General features: G+C 39.5%; 1 protein-coding gene across 6 annotated transcripts; it reads left to right on the plus strand.

Moving 5' to 3' along the window:
• Positions 1-2,436: 2,436 nt before the first annotated feature.
• On the plus strand, positions 2,437-22,624 carry LOC148735313 (splicing factor 3A subunit 1-like). 6 transcript variants are annotated; one of them, XM_088753470.1, is made up of 19 exons: positions 2,444-2,570; positions 2,938-2,976; positions 8,084-9,712; positions 10,141-10,253; positions 10,987-11,065; positions 11,793-11,873; positions 11,981-12,043; positions 12,470-12,560; positions 13,136-13,207; positions 13,859-13,935; positions 14,033-14,083; positions 14,173-14,482; positions 15,045-15,279; positions 16,164-16,378; positions 17,014-17,312; positions 17,567-17,638; positions 18,930-19,125; positions 19,650-19,774; positions 22,577-22,624. In XM_088753470.1, exons 4-17 carry the CDS (start codon positions 10,153-10,155, stop codon positions 19,029-19,031), a joined length of 1,848 nt encoding a protein of 615 aa, XP_088609596.1. In that variant the 5' UTR covers positions 2,444-2,570; positions 2,938-2,976; positions 8,084-9,712; positions 10,141-10,152; the 3' UTR covers positions 19,032-19,125; positions 19,650-19,774; positions 22,577-22,624. The 6 variants fall into 6 exon arrangements, with proteins under 6 accessions (XP_088609597.1, XP_088609596.1, XP_088609595.1 ...); XM_088753469.1 differs by lacking the exon at positions 22,577-22,624 and adding an exon at positions 20,331-21,164; XM_088753466.1 differs by lacking the exon at positions 22,577-22,624 and having other exon boundaries at positions 8,084-8,215; positions 8,304-9,712; positions 18,930-19,174; positions 19,650-21,164.
• The last annotated feature ends 257 nt before the right edge of the window (positions 22,625-22,881 follow it).

The raw sequence follows: 22,881 nt of genomic DNA on the forward strand, positions 1-22,881 counted from the left end.
ATCATGTCTATATACAGAACTAAGCATTTGATTAATTCGAACATTAATGAGAACTTTACCTGCCACTCTTCCAAGTGCCACAATATTGGGAACTGAAATCAAGCCTGTGACCGTAGTTAAGGACCTGGGAGTGCACATTGATTGCCATCTTAACTTTAATGAGCATATCACTAAAACGGTATCTGACTGTATGTTTAAATTAACGAGAGTCAATAGGATAAAACATTTACTGGATCGAAGCACTCTGATATACCTCATAAATGCTTTCGTCTTTTGCAAACTTTTTTATTGTTCGACAGTTTGGAGCAACACAAGTAATAAGAATATCAAAAAACTTCAGTTAGTCCAGAACTACGCTTGCAGGATCGTGACTGGCTTGAAAAAGTACGATCACATCACAGAGGCACTGAAGTCCCTTAAATGGCTTAACGTAAAGAAAAAACTACTTTTTAATGACTTAGTCATGGTTTGTAAATGCATCAACAACTTGACTCCTAACTATCTCTGTGAACGATTTAAACAACGTTCCGAAATTCACCAAAGAGATACCAGACAGAAGAGCGAGCTTACGTTGCCCAAGTGCAGGATCGCGGCTGGGCAAAGGGCTTTTGCCTTCCGTGGGGCTAAAAGTTATAATTTTTTACCTAAATTTATCAGAGACACAGATAGCCTAAGTGGTTTTAAAAAGAAAATTTTTAAGAATATTCTTAATTCGTAACATGTGACTTTAGTATATAAACTAATTTTTTTTTTTTATTTTTTTTTTTAATATCATGTTATCTTATTATGACGTTTTTATGACTTAATATCTTATATTCATGTATGGCGGAAGAGCCCCCAGGGGGGAGCTATGCAATAAAGTATGTATGTATGTATGTATGTAAGATTATTGAGCCCAAATGACAAGTGTGTATGTTAGGTATATCAGAAGATAAGATCTTAAGATAAAACTCATTTGATAAGGGTGTGATACTCTATAACATGTAAGCAAAGAGAGAATAAACACGGACTTCGGCACGAGATAACGGCGAATTACGACGAAATCGTCGTCATTTGTAGTTCAAAGAAGTTTGTTCCACAGGAAATAATACCGTATGAATCTCCATCTCTCTTGTTATTATGAGTGGAGGCAAAGGAGGATTAGGGCACGAACAATCAAATTTAATTCACTTTACCACTTTCTATTCAGGAACAAGTATCTGTTATACAGATTGGTGAACACCTGCCGTTTTTGCCTCCAATGAAAGAAATCTTTGTGAAAAGCAGGAATGCAAAATTAGTCGTGCTGTGTACTCCATGGTTTTCATTCAAACGTGTTGACTTCGCAATACCGTTACCAAATATATATTGAGCACAACGAATATATCTTCAAGTGTAAAATGCAACTTGTGCATGATTCTGTAGATACATGCTACGCATTTACCAACATTAGAGTTGCAAATTTTGCAAGTCTGACTTAGCGTGCTGTTTTCCGCGGTTTGCGGCTAATTCGAAATTATCTCTACGACATTGTGTTTACTAGAAGACATGAAAATGGAAGTGATGGTTAGAAAACTTTGTCTGAAGTACACTCAAAATAATCGGATAAAGCCCGAAGATAAGGAATTTTTTAGTCGAGTTTCTAAAATATCTCGGGGTTGGATACTTTTGATGTAGTGAAAAGCTCGTCGTGATTTATCTTAAAAAAACATTACTAGCGACCTACTCATCCAATTAGAACAGAGAATGATATCACAATTGCGACTTGTTTGTCGGCATTTTTTGCCCGGCATAGTGGTAAACATGTATTTATTTTGAGTCATCACTGGCTCTACTGTTTGCTATAAGCCGCCCATGTTGATGCCTGAGTTTCTCAAAAGCGCGGCAAAGTTGCCAGATACAGTTCTTCAACCACGTTCGCTGAAATTTAAATTAATAACCTCCATTGACTCGAATTCTCCATAGCTCGAAAGGAATATTCAACTTTCGATAACTTTAGCCAGATGAGAAGTCGGTCGAAAGAGCACTGTGGTTCCTGAAAACACTGAATTTATTTTGAAGCAGCCACGCATTTTTCCTTTTCGCTTCCTTGGATAAAAGAAACGTGTCAAGTGCGTTATTTGACCCTTATGTTGCATAAAAACTCGGGTAGGGTACAGTACTTTTTTTTTTTTTTTTTTTCCAAAATGTGAATCGTTTTCTTGATTCAAAACTGTCACATTCTCAGCTGGACCTCTCTGTATTCTGATTGAATTTAACAAGAATGTATTTAGTAGGAATGAAAATGCAGCGACTACCTTTCTCCCTTATTTCCGATAATTTTCCCTCTTTCTCTGAATCGAACGTCGGATCCCATAATTTTAAAATTTTCCTTATTTATATTTATAGCGGAAATTCGCTCGAAAGAAGTCTGGAGCAAGACAGCTATTCATAGCCTCGACATCATGCATGTGTGGAATTTGGTGACCTCGTTGTCATGCAGAAAGATGGCCGCCTCGTGAAGGAGTTATAGCGTTCTGAGTTGTGGCAGTAATCTTCTACTCACAGGAAGCCGGCCATCGGAGTTATTTACCCTCCGCCGGAGGTGAGAAGTATCTTTCCTTGTGTAGACCACGTTTTGTGGCCACTTGATGGCGAGAATACGGTCAGGCGTTTCCAACTCCGTCTTTCACTAATTACACGTCGCGTTGTAGGAAGACTGATCATATTGTCTCGTTGCTTTCATTTTGGAAAGATCAAACGGAATGAAAATTATGTCCTTTCAGAAAAAGGCCTGTGACAGATGATAGTTTCAACGCTGCTATATAGTGTGGTGCAGAACTTCAAGTTGACGTGCATGACTATATGTAAATATATTTCTCAGAACGAAGCAAAGCTCTTTCTTAACTGGTCGGTAATGAGAGCATTTTATTCAAAGTAGTTATATCAGATACATGCAAACCTTAACTTAAGGCTCAGATATCGTTGACAAGACTGCGAGCTTTGTTGCCAGGAACGGTGAGTAGCAACACATAAAATAAACATGTATCAGTATATCGACACTACGGTAACAGTAGACGTGAGGGCAAGAGTACCATATAACCCCATACGTTAATTGTGACCTCTCACGCGAAAACGTACACTAACGGCTATCCGTTCGAACGGCAAAACGCACGGCTAGTGAACGGATGACAAACGGATGGCCAAGGCGATTGAAACGGCTAACATGAACGGCTGAACGGCCGAAGAAAAACTTTGAACGGCTCAAAGTGAACGGCTGAACGGCTGAAAAAAATTTTTGAACGGTCCAAAGTGAACGGCTGAACGGCTGTGGAAAATTTTTGAACGGTTCAAAGTGAACGGCTGTGGAAAATTTTTGAACGGCTCACGGTAAACGGCTGAGGAAAAGTTTTGAACGGCTGACAGTGAACGACTGAATGGTTGTAGAAAAATTTTGAACGGCTGACGGTGAACGGCCGAACGGCTGTGGCAAATTTTTGAACGGTTGAACGAGTAAAGATGATAACCATTTTAAATCAACGACCAGATTACTTTGACACAGAGCAAAGAAAACAAACATCATTCAATTTTCAGCTGAATATCGACTTTGTGGTTGCGTTTCTGACATTAACTCAGAACCTGTTTTTTAAAGTTCAAAATCAAAGATTCCTGTGCACATTTCTCGTTAAATATCTACCAGTAACAAAGATACAGAGAACTAAGGTTATTTTAGGTGGACGAAACCATCTCTTTGCGTAAGAACGAGCGGTGTCTACACTTGTCAAAGCATAACATTCGCCACAAGTGAAATTTGCATAACGCACTGTGGTGTTTGATATTTTGCAAAAGGTAACGCAACGTTCAGTTCAGCCAATCAACTTCCACTCTAAAGCGCGTTGTCTTGACAACTACATGGAATTTAAAACTTGCTACAACTCCTCAAAGAGTTAGAGGAATAGGGGAAGGAAAGTATTCATTCCTTTCCCAAAACCTTTGCGAGACTTGGCAAAGTGTAAGCGTTGGCTAGTGGCGTGCTCACGTTCATCGGTAAAAGGCCTAAATGCCCAGAAACCCTACAATATAGGGCGAGGGCCAAAATAACACCGGACAATGATTTTATTCAAGGCTTTACAAAGGCACGCAGAAGTAAATCAAATCCGTTAGAACACGGAGCAAGAAAAAGTAAATGCGATTATGCGCTTCCATTAACGTGAAATCGGTCGTTTTAAGACTGAAATAAAGAGAAGAAAGCGACCCGCAACAGCTACAACACTGAACCTGAAGAACTGATGTACGATCGAATCAACGCGCGCGGCACAAGCTAAAACACTCAAGATGATGTAATGATCGAGATCGATACAGTTAAAAAAAAAATTGCTATAAACTTCCAGGAACAGATTGCTCATTTCAGTTGACGGCTGAAATTTCCGATAAGGAAACAACATTCCAGGACACCCACATCTACAAAGTCGAACGATTCGAAAAAGACACAGTCCTTGATGTGTGTACTCATTTTAAACAGCATTTCGGAATACGCACTTTAGTTCCTGTCACCCGCAAGGTGTTAAAAAAAATCTTATTTAAGGGGAGGCCCTCAGACCTCTCAGAACAAACTCTTCTCAAAAAATATTACAAGAGAAAATTGCAAACTTCAAAGCACGTCTGCTATAGAACTTGTTTATGCGGCTAAGCATTTTTCTGAACTGATGAACAACAGTTGAGGATTTTTCTCAACGGACGACCGAAACCCCAGCCGTGCGAACTGTTGAATTTTAATTACTTTTCCCGAGGGGTAACCGGCTGAACCAATAATTATTAGTTTTTTTGAACGGATAACACCAGCAGTACGAACGGATGCAAATTTTTTTGAACGGATAACACAAGCCGTGCGAACGGATGCAAGTTTTTTTTGAACGGATAACCCAAGCCGTGCGAACGGATACTATATTTTTTTGAACGGATGACCCAAGCCATGCGAACGGATGCTAATTTTTTTGAACGGATAACACAAGCCGTGCGAACGGATGCAAGTTTTTTTTTGAACGGATAACCCAAGCCGCGGGAACGGATGCAAGTTTTTTTTGAATGGATAACCCTGGCCGTGCGAACGGATGCAAATTTTTTTTGAATGGATAACCCTGGCCGTGCGAACGGATGCAAATTTTTTTGAACGGCTGGTGAACGGCAAGTGAACGGCAAAACGCCTTCGAACGGATAGCCGTTAGTGTACGTTTTCGCGTGAGAGGTCACAATTATGCATTCAGACTAGTACACTTTGTTTTTGAAGTTTTGTCGTGAAAGACAAAGAAGTGGAATACATAATTAATGTATGGGGTTATATGGTACTCTTGCTATATTTGCATGTGTGGATCATACACATGTGTATAGTTGTAAATGTGTGACAGATAAGAGTGGAGTCTTGTTTGGTCCATAAGTATTTGATTTGCTAGATGACCATAAATTACTTTGTTATTACAAGTTTTGACAAAAAAACTCCCTAAATAGAGCATCCACTTTTGATTTGCTGTCATGTGACACTATAAAGGAAAGAATCTCAAGGGGAGAAGAGAAGAGAACTCTAAGTAAGAACCATACAGTCACCACACTGACCTGCTCTACTTCAAGGAAATGTGGTGATCAGCTGGCATTTGGTTTTAGTTTTGGACTAGATCAGTTGGGAGGGGGAACAAGTTTTCTTGAGTAGTCACAGAACAAAGTGAAAACAATGTAATACCATATTGTTTTTGACACTCAATGGAACAGCATTTGTCTCTGTGTGATTTAAATGCATCTTACCAAAGAGATATTTCACAGCATAGAGCTCTGTCTGTTCAGTAACAGTGTTCAGGGAAAAATATGATTCTAAAATGCAACTGGTATCCTTTGTGGTGATCAGGGATTGCAGATGGTAGAATTCTAGGGTGATCATGCAGAATTGTCTGTTTAACAGATCAATTCTGCATTGGCATGTATCTGTTTAGTAATAGATCATTGATGATTTTGAAATGTGGCCAGAACAAGGAACTGGTTCTTATCACAGTTGCTTGTGGTGTCATCAGTGATCCATTGCTGAACAGATACATGCACATGAAAACATGGAATCCATTTATTTTATTTAAAAAAGTAAAATTTTGTTGATGGTGACATCATCTATGCAGTAGTCCAGCAACATATCATAGATAAGAACCAATCAAAATGCAGGTATCCTTTAGCTTATTACCGTATTTACCCGTGTATAATGCGGGCCCGTGTATAATACGAATCCCAATTTCAGACCAAATTTTGAGAAAAAAGAAAAATAAACTACTCAACAAGAAGGTAAAATTGTATAACATTATTTATTTCAATTAACTTGGCAAACTAACGAAATGATGGTTACAACATCTTTCACATATCAAATCCTTCAAACTCGGACTCGGAGTCTGACTGGAACAGTTCTCTTGCAAACGAGTCATCGAGCTCGTTGTTGCAGTCATCGTTGGCCTCGTAAACTAGGTCGTCCTCGGATCCATCAAGGCTGTTGGTGATCCCGCATTTTAGAAATGAGGATTCAATCATTTCTTCGGAAATGTCCTGCCATGCTCCTGCGACCACGAAAGGATCAGTTCCTCGGATGGTTTCTTTTGGCGGCCACTCGCTGTAAATTCATGGATTCCCTCCGCCATCCACTCCATCCACCTCTTTCTAACACCATCTTTAAACGGCTTGTTTAAAGAGACATCCAGCGGCTGCAAGATCGAGGTTAATCCGCCAGGAATTACTGCTAAGTTCGTGTTTTCTCGTGTCAGTGCTGTTTTCACTCTTTCGGTCACGTGGGCTTCAAACGCGTCACAAACAAGCAGGCTTCTTCTTCTCCCCAGGCCACCTCTCCTCGAACACCAAACTTTGTCGATCCATGTTTTCATTCCTTCACCGTCCATCCAACCTTTATCTTGAGCGGCGATTACAACTCCGTGCTTGTTGGCAACCTTTGGGAGAGTTTTTCTTTTGAAGATTACCATCGGTCTCAGTTTGCTTCCATCGCCAGCACAGGTCAACACGACTGTAATGCGGTTCTTTTCATTACCCGTAGTACGAATCTTGATCGTTTTCTCTCCCGAGTTGTTGATGGTTCGATTTGGCGGCATGTCAAATGTTAGTGGCGTTTCGTCCATGTTAGCAATAACATGAAGAGGATAATTGTGCTCTTTGCGAAGATCGATAATGTAGCGGTGGAATCGCACGATTTTCTCCTCATAGTCATCTGGAAGCCGCTGGGCAAGAGTTGTCTTTTGGCGAAGAGACAAGCCATTACGCTTCATGAAACGCTGACACCAGTGGTTGCCTGCTTTAAACTGCCCTTGTGGAATCCCATATTTCTCGTTCTTTGCCATGTCGAGGGCCTTCAGCCTCACCAGCGATGGTAAAATGGCGAGACCATTGTTCCGTTTCTCTGTGATCCATTCGAGGAGACCAACCTCAAGTTCTGGCCATGCAGCTTTTTTGCCACGATTTGCTCGTTTCAACCGAGGCATCTTTTTCAAGTTTTCCTTGCTCTTCCGCCATAAGCGAACATTACTTTCAGATACTCCGAACTCTCTTTCAGCAGCGAGATTTCCATGCTGTTCGGCGAAATTGATGATTCGTAACTTATCTGACACTGTGTAACTTTGACGCTTGGTGCCGGCGAGTTTTGTAGTCATGTTTACGTTTGATTGCTCAAGATTACAGTAACTGTTTTGTTGATCAGCTGTTCGCTTAAATACTTAGTTAAATTTATTCAAGGATCCAAATTGTTAACATGTCATTGGTAGGTTAGTTTACCCTCAAATTAAAGACCAATTACATCGCACGGTTATGTGTCTTTGTTATTCTAATGTCGCGTCAGCCTAAACAAAGGATTCCGTGTATAATACGCATCTCGAATTTAGGTGTTCATTTCGGGAAAAATAAGTTCGCATTATACACGGGTAAATACGGTATAGAGCTAAATTTTGATGCAGTGAGTTATTTTGTTCTGCAATATGGAGAACATCCTCCAGTCACTTTTCACCATTCTAAAACCACTACATTTGGTGATTATACTGCTTTGAGAAAAGTAGATTGTGTAAGTAATTATTGTGTCAATATTATCTGTTTGTTGCAGGACCTGAATTTGAATCGCGAATCAGACAGAATGAAATAAACAATCCAAAGTTTAATTTCCTGAATCCTGGAGACCCCTACCATGCATACTTCCAACAAAAAGTTACAGAAATTAAAGATCAGGATGACAAAGGTGAGAGATAGGAACATGATACATCAGGTCCACTTGTATAGTTTGAAAAGAAAAAGAGGATCATAAGAATGAACAGTATGTGTTACAGGTATATTATGATATGCGGTAATGCAGAATTAACCATTTACAGTATGAACTTGTCTTTGGAAGAGGGCTTGGATGGTGCAGTAAGAAGAGTTGTAACATTCCATTGACATGACCCAGGTCTGATCCAGGTCGATTTTTGGAGCAAGGGTCTCACATTGATTGAGTTTTTTGGTCCCTGCATGTATCTTTGTTGCCAAGGGTTTTTCTGTGGACCCTTTAGTTTTTTCCTTCCAGAAGAGCCAACTCTGCCTACACTTATTTTTACCTGGAATTATTGGGACCATTTTTTTTCTACACATTGGTCCCACTGTTTTTACATTTTCGTTCTTTCTTTTTTTTTTTTTTGTACAGTATATCTATGTCTTCTGTTTATCTGTACTTCAAACTAGTTCATAAGGTTTTATCTTCTGATTGCTGCCATAGTGTGTAGTTATCTTCTTCCCTCATTTCAAACCACACTAAGTGGAATTTCCTTTATTGGGTATTGGATATTCTATATGCATTTGATAAAAAATAATTGTTTTTGCATTTTTAAACACGCAATCGGTGAAAAATAATTATTACCCTGCCAGTGATACAGTGTAGATCGATATAACAGTGATTATATTTTAACAGGTATATTATGATATGCGGTAATGCAGAATTAACCATTTACAGTATGAACTTGTCTTTGGAAGAGGGCTTGGATGGTGCAGTAAGAAGAGTTGTAACATTCCATTGACATGACCCAGGTCTGATCCAGGTCGATTTTTGGAGCAAGGGTCTCACATTGATTGAGTTTTTTGGTCCCTGCATGTATCTTTGTTGCCAAGGGTTTTTCTGTGGACCCTTTAGTTTTTTCCTTCCAGAAGAGCCAACTCTGCCTACACTTATTTTTACCTGGAATTATTGGGACCATTTTTTTTCTACACATTGGTCCCACTGTTTTTACATTTTCGTTCTTTCTTTTTTTTTTTTTTGTACAGTATATCTATGTCTTCTGTTTATCTGTACTTCAAACTAGTTCATAAGGTTTTATCTTCTGATTGCTGCCATAGTGTGTAGTTATCTTCTTCCCTCATTTCAAACCACACTAAGTGGAATTTCCTTTATTGGGTATTGGATATTCTATATGCATTTGATAAAAAATAATTGTTTTTGCATTTTTAAACACGCAATCGGTGAAAAATAATTATTACCCTGCCAGTGATACAGTGTAGATCGATATAACAGTGATTATATTTTAACAACAGCAAAGCAAACTAGATTTGGACCTGTAATTGCTTTGGAACTTAATTTGTCATACATGGACATGTAGTTTAGTCTGCTATAATATAATTAATAAATTTTGTGATACTTTAATGCATTGAATTGATCATAAACTATTTATCAGAACCGGAGGTCATCCCAGCAGTTCCTGTTCCACAAAAGGTAGGAACATTTTTAAAGGATCTTTATGACCCTTATTGACTCTTTCACTTCTGAGATCTGAGAGCAAATTCTCCAAATGAAAGCTACATAGTGTAGATCTTTTGTGGATTAATCTTGAGAATTGGTTGTTACAGCCTACTGTGTTAGTCACTTGTACAGTGACTAACACAGTCTTACAGTCTTGGAGTGAAACTGAATACTCAATTCTCCAAAGTTTCAATTACAAAGTTTTGGGGCTCAAGTTGGTGATTTGCACAGCAAGTTGTGTCAACTAAATCTTTCCAGCCTCCAGATGACCAACATGGTTGCAGCTTGGTAAAACGTTAGATGGTTATATCCATTGTCAATTTTTGAGCATGCTCAAAGATGGATGAATGCATTACTGTTCACATTTCCATCATTTGAACTCTGTTTGTGTTTGGTTTCAGCCAAAACCATTGATGCAGATACCAGTGGCAATTTCAGAGCCACCTGTACCCAAAGAACCTCCCCCTGAGTTTGAATTTATGGCTGATCCACCTTCCATATCTGCATTAGATCTGTGAGTAATAAAATACCTTCATAATATGCTAACTCCTTTTCTTTTTTTTTTAGAATTCTCTGGGTGTAAAATCAGTAACCTTGGTTGTGTTTTACCATTTAACAAATGGTAAACACCACAGTGTACACTATTGAGTTATGGATGCATGCGGGAGGTTGCTAAGCACGAAAGAAGCGTAAGAGTCGCTCTCGGCTATCGCCTCGAGCAACTCTAGCTTCTTGAGTGCTTAGCAAACCTCCCAAGTGCATCCATAACTCAATAGTGTACGCTGTGGTGTTTACCATTTGTTTTATAACATAACATTGATACATTGTAGCTAAAGAGTTCCCTTTTATTCAGCAAATCTTACGCGACCAGATAAAACAAGTGCGCGCGGAAAAATAGTCTTTGCATTTGCTCACATCAGCAGCGTACACCCGTGGGCAAATGGGGGACGCTAAATTGACCAATCAAAGCACGCGCTTTACTTTGCTTATGTTATAAAAATTGTTATTTACATGTATTAATTAGTAAAGTTGAATTCAACTATAATCTGTGTACTGAATACTGTTACAGTATTGGGAATTATTGAATTCTATGATAATATCAACCTGGGAATACTTTTTGATTCAACACCATATTCTAAAAGCAAAAATAAGGAAAAACACAGGAAGACAGTGTAGAGTATTGATATAGATGTAGGTCTTTCATGGTAATTGCAAGTCATCATTTTTTATCCCTTTTAAACTCACAGGAATATTGTAAAACTAACTGCACAGTTTGTGGCAAGGAATGGGCATCAGCTCCTAACCAATCTCATGAACCGAGAGCAAGTATGTTTGCCATAAGACACTTAACTATCATGAGACAATTCAGTTGTATATGCACTAGCTAAAATTATTATATTTTTCATTTAGTAGAGTGTAAGTGAATTATAGTTGATCAATTGAAAGAACAATCAGCAGATCCATAGGGAAAAGGTTGGCGTAAACCAGTGATCAGTATAAATACACTGAATGAATGATGAATGAATGAATTCCTTATTTATATTGCGCCCTTTCTAATATACAACATTCAAAGGCGTAGTACCCCCATCAATTTGATAGACACTACACAAAGATAGACCACAACACCGGGCACTATGTGCTCTACTCTCTTCGAACAGTGTGTGGGTTCTTTAATGTCCCACAATTTTTTTTTTTTCACATACAAGGGCTTGTGAGACAGGACCTCCATTTATCGTCCCTATCCAAGAAAAGTAGAAAGTCTAACCATTTGCAGATATTATTACAAAGGCAGCACTTTCTTCTCAGTTTTTTAAAGACCCTGAGTGTTGGTCCAGCTGGATTTGAACGCACAACCTCCCGCACAACAGTCCAGCACTCTACCAATTGAGCTAACTGGGAGGCGGGTGAATGATAATGATAGTGATAATGATAATGAGAGAATCACTTCTCTTACTAGAATGAAAAATAATGATATATCTAACAGTTGTACATGTAGGTTGCTTTTTGAAACAGCCCTTGTGACTTGCAATCACAATCGTCATTTTTATTGCAGAGAAACTATCAGTTTGACTTCTTACGGCCACAGCACAGTTTGTTCAACTACTTCACCAAGCTTGTGGAACAATATACGAAGGTGAGACTTGTTTAGTGATGTTTTGTTTCACACTATTTTCACACAAACACACTCATGTACTGCAGTAGGTGTTGTAACCAAGTTCAATAAATCTTTCATCTCATCAGGTCTTAATTCCCCCAAGTGATATCAAAGAGAAGTTGCAAAAGGATGCCTACAAACCCAAAGAGGTATCACAAAAGTCTACTACACTTAAATAGAGTTTATATCAATTTTTTAACAATGATTTGTTGCTAAGTGAATTGTAATCCTCTTTCGTTTGTGAAAATTAGTAGTCAATATATTAATCTTCCACCCAGGAATATGTAGTTCAAATGTCTGAAAGTTAACTTTCTTTCATATTGTACATTTTTTATTTTTTGGGGGGGGTGGGGTGGGTACATTTTTATGATACACTACATTTCTATGTACCACATAAAAACTGGAAAGGAGACAGGCTCCTCTCATATATAATCAGTTATATTCACTAGCATATTCAATACATCAGTGGGCTTTCTTGGTGTAATTAATAGAAAACAGTCAGTCTGTCTGTGGACAAGGTTTTTTTGTATTCCAGTTATCATTCAGAGTAGCTGACATACTTTGCATCTTCTTAGATTCTGGATCGTGTCATGTATCGTGTGGAGTGGATTAAGCAGCAAGAGAGAGAAAAAAAGAAATTGGAGGATGAAAAAGAAAAAGAAAGAGGTTGGTATCTTTGTGATTAACAATAGCGGTATATTTTAGAAAGCAACATGAAACTCAAAATCTTTGAAACTTGGGAAATGACAGGAATAGCTTGTTATATGGAAACATTTTTGTAAACTTTTGCAAGAATGATCACAATTCTGATGCACCTTGAAAGTTGCAAGTCAGTGCAACTCACTCATATTATGTGACTCTTTGAAAGATATATTCATGTACATGTGCATGTGCATGTGCATGTTGTTTGAAGGACAGACAGCCTAGAGGGTGTGGTTCTCTTTGAGCATTTGGTTTCTGTTCTAGATCCAACTGTGGTCATAAAGTTCTTTTTTCAAAGAATTTTACATTTTTGTTGCATTTTTATGTGAAGTACTTGTAATTTGTTCTGAGTGTGGTAGTTATTAAAGCCTCTCTTGTTTATGAAATCTTTTCTTACTCTTGGTGAACTGCAAGCCGGGGTAATTACTATGTGTGTGTGTTCCTTAAAATTTCTCTGCGGGCTTAAAGTTGATATGCAGTGCTCAATTGTATGGGAATGAACTATTCCTAAACTGATTATTTTCCTTCTTCAAATTTAGTTGCATTTGCATCAGTGGACTGGCATGACTTTGTTGTGGTGGAAACGGTGGACTTCAAAGACAACGAAACAGGTTGGTTACTCACTTTACAATTCTACCAGGGCTGAACCCTTTAACTCTCAGAGGTGTCTAACATCCACCACTTCTCCCTTTGGTATCCATGCATTATTAAAAACTTGATCATTGGATAGTGCAATTCAAGACTTTTTATTGGTTTAGCCATTATGGTATATGAGCCAATATACTCACTTTACAATTCTACGAGGGTTGAACCCTTTAAATCTCAGAAGTGTCAAACATAGAACTTCTCCCTTTGGTATCCATACATTATCCAGCAAACAGGTTGGGAGCCATTACTCAAACTCGTCTGTTCGAATTTGTTATCTTGATCTACATGTCCAGGTGTACTACCAAATTGTCTTACTAATTTACAGGGAAACATGTAGTAGCTAGAAGGGAGGTTTAACATTCAGATTTTGAGAGTTATAGTGTTCATGGTTTGATTTAAGAAACACAGGAAGTGAGTGATGTTTTTGAAAAAATGCTGTTTTTAGGTTGTCAGTAGAGACAGCTACAATTTGCAGTTGTCCTAGTTTCACAGCTGCTGAAGGGGAAAGCTGTCAAAAAGCTTCACAGAAAAGCACCATTTACACCTGCAATTAAGCATTACTCTTTCAAAACATTTGCTTCTTTTATTAAGATCCTTGTGTTGCGTTATTTTAGCCAACCTGCCTCCACCAGTAAGTAGAGAACAGCTTGGAGCCAGGATATTGGCACAGGAGCGCTATGAACAAGTTCAGGTGTGTAGGTTGTGATAAATTTAAATTTGATAGTTGCTTTAATGTTTCATGTGCTTTTTAAGGTCAAAACTGAAAAGTTTATCATTACTGTTTGTAGGATGATGGTCCTACGCCAGATGAAATGGGAGAAGAGTTGTTCGCATACGAGGTTGTCCGCAAAAGCTTTTAGTGTGTTTGTTTTAGCGTTTATGACTCTTCTGCAAAGACCATGACGGCCATGTTGTTTTAATCTTCTAGAAAAGCACAGACATCAGTGAGGTACCTCTTCCACCGATCCCCTCGGAGCCCGGCCCCAAACCGCCCCTACCTCCCACGGCCCCTGGATCGAACATCCAAATCCGGAGAAATTATGATCCTAAGGCTCCTAAAGCGCCTGCACCCCTGGCACAGACGGACAAGTTCCTGATCTCACCAATCACAGGCGAGCGGGTCCCTGCAGAGAACATGGCTGAGCACATGAAGATTAGTCTGTTGGATCCACGCTGGAGGGAGCAGAGAGACAGGGTGATGCAGGAGAAGAAAGAGCAGGAACAAGTGTTTGCCGAAGGTAAAAGAGTTGCTAATGGTCATTCAATCTGCTTGGTGTGAATACGCTATGAGGTTAAAACAAGAAAAATAGAAAGGGAGGGGGGAGGGTCGTGTTACTAAAGCTACTTTTAGAAAAGACTATTGACTGGAAGTCTGTTTTCTGAGACGCCTGTGTGAAGGCACTGTGAGGCCATTTCAGATTAATTATTGTGCCTGAAAACAATATGATTACGAAGAGCATAGAGTCGAAAACGAGTTTGGAAAGAAGGTAATTTTTTTTTTCTCGAGCGAGATCTCGCGGAGCAGACGTCTCGGTGAAATTCCAAAGCCCAAAACAATTTCAGTGGAATCGACGTTCGTTTGATCTTTGGCGTCTGGAAGTTTATCAAGCTTGTTCCGTCCAAGTTGTTAGCTAGTCTTCTTTTCTTTTTTTTTTTTTGTTTCCTTTTACAACCTCTCCATCTTCTCTCTTTCTCTGTGTGTTTTATTGACCATGACAAAGTCTAGACAAAGTCTTGGCTAAATTCTGGCCATTTTGAATTTCTTTGGATGCCTAAAGCATACTTCCATTTGTCTGCCAGGTATGTCAATTGGAAGCAGTCTGAAGCAGCTGGCCGAGCGCCGTACCGACATCTTTGGAGCTGGTGACGAAGAAACTGTCATCGGTAAGAAGATCGGGGAAGAAGACATCCGAAAACCAGAGAAGGTCACATGGGATGGTCACACTGCTTCCATGGCGGCCACGTCACGCTTGGCTCAACAAGGCGTGACAATTGAACAACAGATCGAGGCCATACACAAATCGAAGGGACTCACGTGAGTATGAACTAAGTCTTAACTCTGTGCTCCATGTTGCGCAAGATTTCCGTCAGCGGACATCTAAGTTGTTTCAAGAAGCAACAGTTTGCGAGAGCGAATCAAACCTCGTTTTTGTGTTATCTGCCGAAGCCTTTGGCTTCCGCAGATACCTCAGACCTCGGTTTTGATAATTCATGAAATCTTGCTCAACCTCATCCAATGATTGCTTAAAATAATCCATCGAAAATTTTTGCTCGCGTGCGATTGGTCTTTGCGAGACCAAATATTCCTAAGTTAAATCTGGTGAAAAGGCGAGGATATACGTCGAGTGATATTCCCAATTTTCACACCTTACCTCTAACACGATAAAAGCGTTCGTTAGCAAACTTTTAATTCAGGAAGAGACAGCGTTTAGCCATCGTTACAGGAGATTGGACATGTTTGTTTGTTTATGAAAGGCGTACCAGATAACACTGACAAATAAACATCCCACTCAGCAAAATGTGGGGTTTTGGTAGACATTTTTCCCGCGCATCGAAAAATATTTAAAAGGATGTTAAACACAGTAGCCTCCAGTTGGCGCGAACATGTGCTCATATCTTTGTCCTTGGACATTATCTGTTCCTCTAAGCTCACAGTTCTCTTCAAACTTCGCTCTCAGAAAACTATCCTCATCTCGTAAAAGATAATGTCCGCGGACAAATATCCGAGCTATTGTTAATTTGGTCGGCGAAGAGGACCCTCAAGGAAAAAACACTAAGGAACATTTTACAAGTCTGGGTCACAGCTTTAACTAAACGGTTCAGCCATGGTCACATGGATCCTTGCTGATATCGTGTTCTTCGAAGCGACAGTGGCCATACATGTAAGTACTTATTCCCAGTTCTTATGTTGCCCTTCAGGCCCTCAGAAGAACGAGAACGAATCGGACCAAAGGTACCAGAGCAAGATAAACCTCCCGATGCCCCGTTACCACCGACCACAGCTATCCCGCCCCCTCCCTCCCTGGGTACGATGGCCGCATCACGAGCGCCACCTCCGCCCCCTATGTCCGCGATGATGAATCTACCGCCACCTCCACCCATGCTTCCCCCTGGTGCACCACCACAGTTTATGGGTAAGCACCATTGATTACTGAAGTGAATTTTAATGAGCAAAGCATCCAAAAAAAGTACCAAGTCGTCTGTCCAGGGGCGATTTTCCAGAAATGAGATGTTTAGGAATTACAATCTACGTTTTTCTGGGTTGTTGTTCATGACGGGTGAAAATCTTCGGTATCTACAACTATTTTTGATCCTTTCTTAAATATTTTTAGCGACTGAGCTTTATTTGATCGTTCAGGTGAAAGAAAGCCATTACTCGATTCCATTACGCATTTATTAAAACCACCAGTCAGTAATTGACACATTTTCTGTGATACCTCTGGGATAGCGTGCTCGCGGGCTCGCATTAGCGCTTCTTCACCAGAATATCGCACTCGCGAAACCCATGGAAGGTTTAAACCTCCTGCTATCAAGCAAGACGGGCCAACCTGACTCTTCCAGGCTTCACGAGATCTTCTCACAGGAGCGCTAATGAAAGCTTGCTCACTTTTCTTTCTTTTTCCCTGCCTTTGTGAGACTGCTATATGAAAGCACCTCTAGGTGTCTGTCTTGTACAGTGTGCATTGATTTCTTCTTTTTTCCAGCCTTTGTTTTCCGTCTACTCTTAAAAACCTTCCAACAACTTCTTACTTTCATTTTTTATCTTTAGGTATACCGCCCCCTCCACCCCCGGGCGGTCTCCCGCGCATGCCGCCCCCGCCGTTTGTTAATCCCAGTCCGCCTGTTGCACCTCCCCCGCTCAATAAGCGAGATATGGACGGAGATGACGCAGCTGGTAAGAAGTCCAGAACTGAGCCGGCTGAAGCGAATCTTGTTCCTGAGGATCAATTCCTTTCCTCCAACCCTAACCCGGTCACCTTTGGTGTCCAGATCCCTAACATGCCCGATAAGTCCGAGTGGAAATTGGACGGCAGCACAGTTCGTCTTACTTTGCCGTTGACGGATCAGGTGAGTGAAGTGTGGGTCTGGTACCAAGAGAAGTGCATGTCCGCGCGAGAAAGGTGGCAAAAGAACCCAGAATAATTCGAAAACTTAACTTTCATCAAAAGGACTATTTTGGGAAGTAGACCCTGTAAATTTAAACCTCAGCTTTCCCAGTGCTAGCTTCATCTTTTTTTTTCCTGACCGCTTTAATTTCTTACACCTTGCTATTTTTCCTAACAATTTTTCAGTGCTATTTTGTTTTGTTTATTTCTCGCTAGATTTCTGTCATCAAGGCTAAACTGCACGACATTACTGGTATGCCAGCTGGAAAGCAGAAACTGCAGCTTGGGGTGAGAGTTTTTTCAATCTCTCTGTATAGCTAGACACAGTAGGAAAACAGTTATTAGTTTATACACGAGCAAGTTTTTCTTGACTGCATAGATGGAAAATCAAGTTTCTCTTGGGTAAGTTGGCTCGTCTAATACCAGGTTTTCGACGAGGAGACCTTTCAAGAATAAGAAGTGATAACAAGGAAATTTGCTAGAGTAGATAACTCAATAAGGTAACCGTTACCAAGGATATGACAGGGTTTTTAGTGAAATTCTGCTACATCAGGTTTTCCTAGAGTGTTTTTTTAGTAGATTACTTAGCTAATGTGCACGGTGCTCTCGTGGGTCACGGCTTTTAAGTAGATTCAAGCAAAAGTCAAGAAAAATTTCCATCTTGTTTTTTTGTGCGAACTGTTGACCTCTCTTAAAAATCTTCATGGATAAATTACAGTAGAATTATTAAACTCCACGTTCTGACCATATACGCCATGCACGCCCTTACATCTGACAACTGTAACGTGAAAGTCACGAAGTCTCGTGCGACCTCCCAAATAGTTTTAGTAGGCGACAGATTAGCAGGTTTATCTCTTTAAACTGATCCGGTGATGAAGCTTATTCACCGCGTTGACAATCCGCCTACGACTAGACATACAGTTATTAACGTCTGCTCAAGTACAAATATTGACTTAAGAGAAAAGAGCAAACACTTGCGTAACAGTTCATGGCCGGGACTAAAAGCGAATTGGTTTAAGATGGCTGCTTTCACTTCCCTTGAACTGTTTTACTCGTTCAATTTCTCATTCAATTCCTTATTCTGAAATTCGTGTCAGAAACAAGTCGCCGAAGAGTTAAGTTGTTTACTTTGGCTGAGAATGCGGCCGGAAAGGTCCACTGTTTTCGCTTGTTTTCTTTTCTTTCTTTTTCTGAGGTCAAGTGCTTACTGAGGCTTTTTTTTTTTTTGTTTCATTCTTTGTACATTCGTTTTTGTGAAGCATGGGAGAAATTTAAACACGATTTTTTTGTGTTGCATACATCTGACAGGTCATATCAGCGTTACAATTTAGCAATTTTGACGGGAAAGAGAAGTGTTTTTTAGTCTCTCTTTCAATATTCCTAGTGGCAGAGTAGAATAGAACTAAGGATGAAAGCAGATCAGACGGTTTAAAGCAGCGAGGTTTTTGTCAACCTTGCAATAACTTCCCTCTATTTTCGACCACATCTATCCAAAGTTTTGGCACAGGACGAACTTCAATGTGCCAATTCGTCTCTCATTTTCTGTAAATCCTCAAATATGTCTTTTTGCCTCTTTTAGGGAATTTTCATCAAAGATTCCAACTCGTTGGCATATTACAATGTCACTCCAGCCAGTGTAGTGCAGCTACAACTCAGAGAACGTGGTGGACGAAAGAAATAAAAGACTTCGCCGTCTCAGAGGCCGAAAAGTTGCCTGATTCGTTCTGTTGTTTTTGTCTTACTGCAACTGTTTATACAAGTGTAGCCCCGTCTCCGTAAGTCAACTCCTCCAGTGAGCGTCCCATGTAGAACCACAAATATCCAGTAAGCTTCCTCCCTACTCTTTATTAAACCTCTCTCCACTTTCTGTACCCTAAAGAGAAACTCCAAGTAGTACTGGGTAGTTATGTTGTTTCCCATTTAGACTAGGTTTACACTAGAGGAAATTTTTCCGGATTCATAATGAATCCGAAACGTTTTAGTACTGGATTGATGTTGTCGTTTACACAAAAGTGGACGAATCCGAAATAAGAACTCCCCGGTTTGGTCGTGTCTCCGGAGATTTTGAATCCGGAATTTAAAGAGGGAACTTTGAATCCGATAACTTTTGAATCCGGAAAGTTTTGTCGTGTAACCGCATAATTTGTGTGGAAGATCGCGATGAGATCCTAAGGAAAGGAAGAGCTGTGGCAACCTTAGTGCTGTAAAAAGAGGTAAAAATAATGTTTTTAGGAGGATTGCCGGGGAGCTGATTTAATATTTTATTGAGTTTTTCTTAACGCTGTAACTCTGTTTTTAGGTTACTGTGCCTCGAAAAATATGATGTCTCTTAAGTTACCAAGATCAGCTTATTCTGCAAAGGAAATACGACGGTGTTCTGCAATGGATCCATGTGGAGTATCAGTGATTTTCATTATTTCTGCGGTAACCAAGTGTAATCACTTCAATCTTAGGTGTATTTCTTCCGCACCCCGATCATTCCAAATATCCTTTGGAAGGCACTTTTTTCTCTCCCGTGTTTCATTCTTTGATTATAACTTCCCCATTTCGTTACCAGAAAAAGAGCAAAGGGGATTTCCCTTCTATCAGCCTCTCTTTTATTGGTAAAAGAAAAGAATAGCAAAGACTACGATTGCACTGAAAAATTGACCAATTTAAGAATTCCTTTGCTGTACAAAAAATATATTGCAGTTTATATGCCTTTCTAAAAGTATGAAAGAAGGTCAATGAAATATGTCGGATAATGCTATTGTAGAAAATGTTATTATATTTTCTATTAAACGTCTCAAAGAGAGCTATATGAAATGTTTCTGACCTGTACACATACACGGCTTAATCCTTAAGACTTTTCGGTAGCGTTTTACGAAAGTGATATTTTGCAAACAAAGGCTACACTTAACTTTCCTATCACCTTTACACCTAAGAGAAAACACGTTTCAAACCTGTTTTATTAAACATTGTTTAAATTTCTTTTTCGTAGGAGTTTCTGGAACTGATGTTTGTCGTTTTCTGTTACTGATTTTCATTCAGTTAAACCTGGTTTCACTGAACATGTTTTGTGGCTTTAAATGGGACACTGGACAGTTTTTCGGAGGGTCTATGAAAGATTGCTATTTCGGATCTAACCTTTTCTTGCGGAATTTGTGAAAGGTGGCTGTTTCATTCAAAGAAGAAAATTAGGTCGTTCCTGATATTGCACATGTAACTGTCTTTTCAGGAACGCTTCAGTTTGAGTGTGTTTATGGCACATATACAACCATGTGGAGACTCTTATACGAGACATGTAAATGTGAATATAAAGGTCTTCTTGATTACTTCAATCAAAAGGTAACCTGCCTTTTTATACCCTCTTGCAAAGTTGGTAGAAACGCTTAAAAACGCTTAAAAATTTTCATTTCTTTTCTCTTTCCTCTTCGCTGGTAATCTGGTTTGTGATTTTTTGCGAACTATTTATTTGTGGGCGTTGTGTATTGTAACTTATTTCATATCATTGGCTCACTGGTCTTTTTACTTTTTGTTAATATAGGACGACCACACCCCTTCTTATTTTACAATCAAGTTGCTGCTGTTATCTTTTTTTAACTGACAGTTAAGCTTCTCGCAGAATCTCTAACTGGTGTATTTGGAATTTATGGTCCACTCGCACTGCGTAACTAACGAGTAATTAGAAACAAACAAACGAGCAGAACGACTGTATTTCTGCAGTTAATATGATCTTTCACGCGATTTAACTTTACAAAGTAGGAGGAAGATGGTATGAATAGACTATATCTTAAGATCTTTTCTTTGTTTTATTAAAAGTTGTCACTATGCTGTTTGGTTTTCAGATTAACGAGGTTAGCATCACAAACTTTCTCGGCATTTCACGAGAGCTTTCTGCTTCAATAGGGCGTTTTCAAAACAACAGATTTTTTTTTAGATCTACAACAATCTCGTCCAAGCCGTAAAAACGTTATTAACAGCCATCACTTCCAAGAACGCTAATATCACGATTATCTTCTGTCAGGTACAGAAACCTCTCTTTTACACAACGGTTGAATCTTAAAAAGTCAACTCCAATTAAATGGCATTGGAGGTAGATTTTGAGCTTGGCAATGGAATATCACTCACTAATGATTTAGGCCTTAACTAGGTCCCCATGTGACACTCTCCATAACGTTTCGGACTCTCTGTGTGTCCCACGCTCCCGATGAGGCGAGTCATTCATCAGAAAACGGAAAATAAGGGTTCTTTCCGATTGATGTTGTGACAATTTAGTCAAACTTACCTATATGATAATATTCTTTGGCCGAAATGTTAGCTTTTACATGCCCTTCTCACATATATTTACCCTAAACACACCGTCAGTTTTTTCTTTTTTTTTGGGTGTTTTCCCCTTCAGTCATTTTAATTTCCTTTCTTTCAATGCAGGATATTCTCATGGCTGACGAGCACGCGCCTCCCACATCTACCTCAGACTTCTGTAAGACTAAAAGCTCCTTTAATTTGGTGAGCCAACTGCGTGAAGATGATATCACTGTACTAATTTTTCATTTCAATCAAGGCCAATTACTGAATTCATACATTTTTCTTACACAGGAAGAGCGAATAGATTTGATAACTGCAGTGTGCCATCTCTTTAGGGAAGCTGCGTCACTCGCAGGCTCTAACAACACATGTCAAGGACCTCTCAAGTAAGTTGGTAAACAGGATGGAAGTGTGATGGAGAGCCATTGAAAGGTTGAGTAAACACTTAACCACTTAGGGTAGTTGTGGGGTCGAAATATTTTATTCGGATCTATATAAGTGAAAAACTCTTCAAACAAGTCTTTGTCGTTTGTACCCCTCCTATTGCAAGTAATAGTGCACCATTTGCTGAACTCCATGCAAAATAATATGTATCAAACAGGGGCTGACTCTGCAGGAGTACCACATCGGACAGAAGTACCAAGAAATAATGATCCCAACAAAGGCCAAAGGAAAACGAGAACTGATTCTACAAAAATAAAATACCGATATCTATCGCTTTAGAAGTGGTATCAGGACTGGAATAAAGCTCTTCTTCTAATTTTTAAGATTTAGAATGGCAGATACATGTCTCGGAAAGAGGATATACTTTCTTAATCTCGCGCTGTGCCAGAAGAAAACTCTTATGAACAGCATTGAGGTTCCGCTGAGTGAAGCTCCCATCACCTCTAATAACTGTTTTCTTTTTCATTTATTTTCTTTTTCTTTTCATTATCTTAGAGTGGCTGGGGTTTCTGTGTTCTCTGGGTTATTTTCCCAAACTCCCCCCAGAAAAATGATGTTCACGACCGGAGGATTCAACCGATTCATGCAGCATCCGCAACGGCAAGACACAAAACACCTGTTTGATATCAGGTTAAACGTCAAATCACTTCGATGGCTACCAGCTTTTTCATCGAAAGAAGTTCTTCTCAACCTAACATCTGTCGTAAACACCACAAATAGTTCTAATATTTTAGACAAGGTACGTCTTGCACTACCAAGTAAATGTTACATTAGCGTATCTGAAGGCAAACTGGTGGCAA

This window comes from Stylophora pistillata, chromosome 3, assembly GCF_964205215.1.
Source record: "Stylophora pistillata chromosome 3, jaStyPist1.2, whole genome shotgun sequence".
NCBI classification, from domain to species: Eukaryota; Metazoa; Cnidaria; class Anthozoa; order Scleractinia; family Pocilloporidae; genus Stylophora; species Stylophora pistillata.

Excerpts from the sequence above, each read along its gene's own strand:
- LOC148735313 (XM_088753470.1), top strand. The coding sequence starts at position 10,153 with ATGCAGATACCAGTGGCAATTTCAGAGCCACCTGTACCCAAAGAACCT. Across the intron at positions 11,874-11,980 it reads TTGTGGAACAATATACGAAG|GTCTTAATTCCCCCAAGTGA; the intron begins GTGAGACTTGTT and ends TCATCTCATCAG. Across the intron at positions 17,639-18,929 it reads AGCAGAAACTGCAGCTTGGG|GGAATTTTCATCAAAGATTC; the intron begins GTGAGAGTTTTT and ends TGCCTCTTTTAG.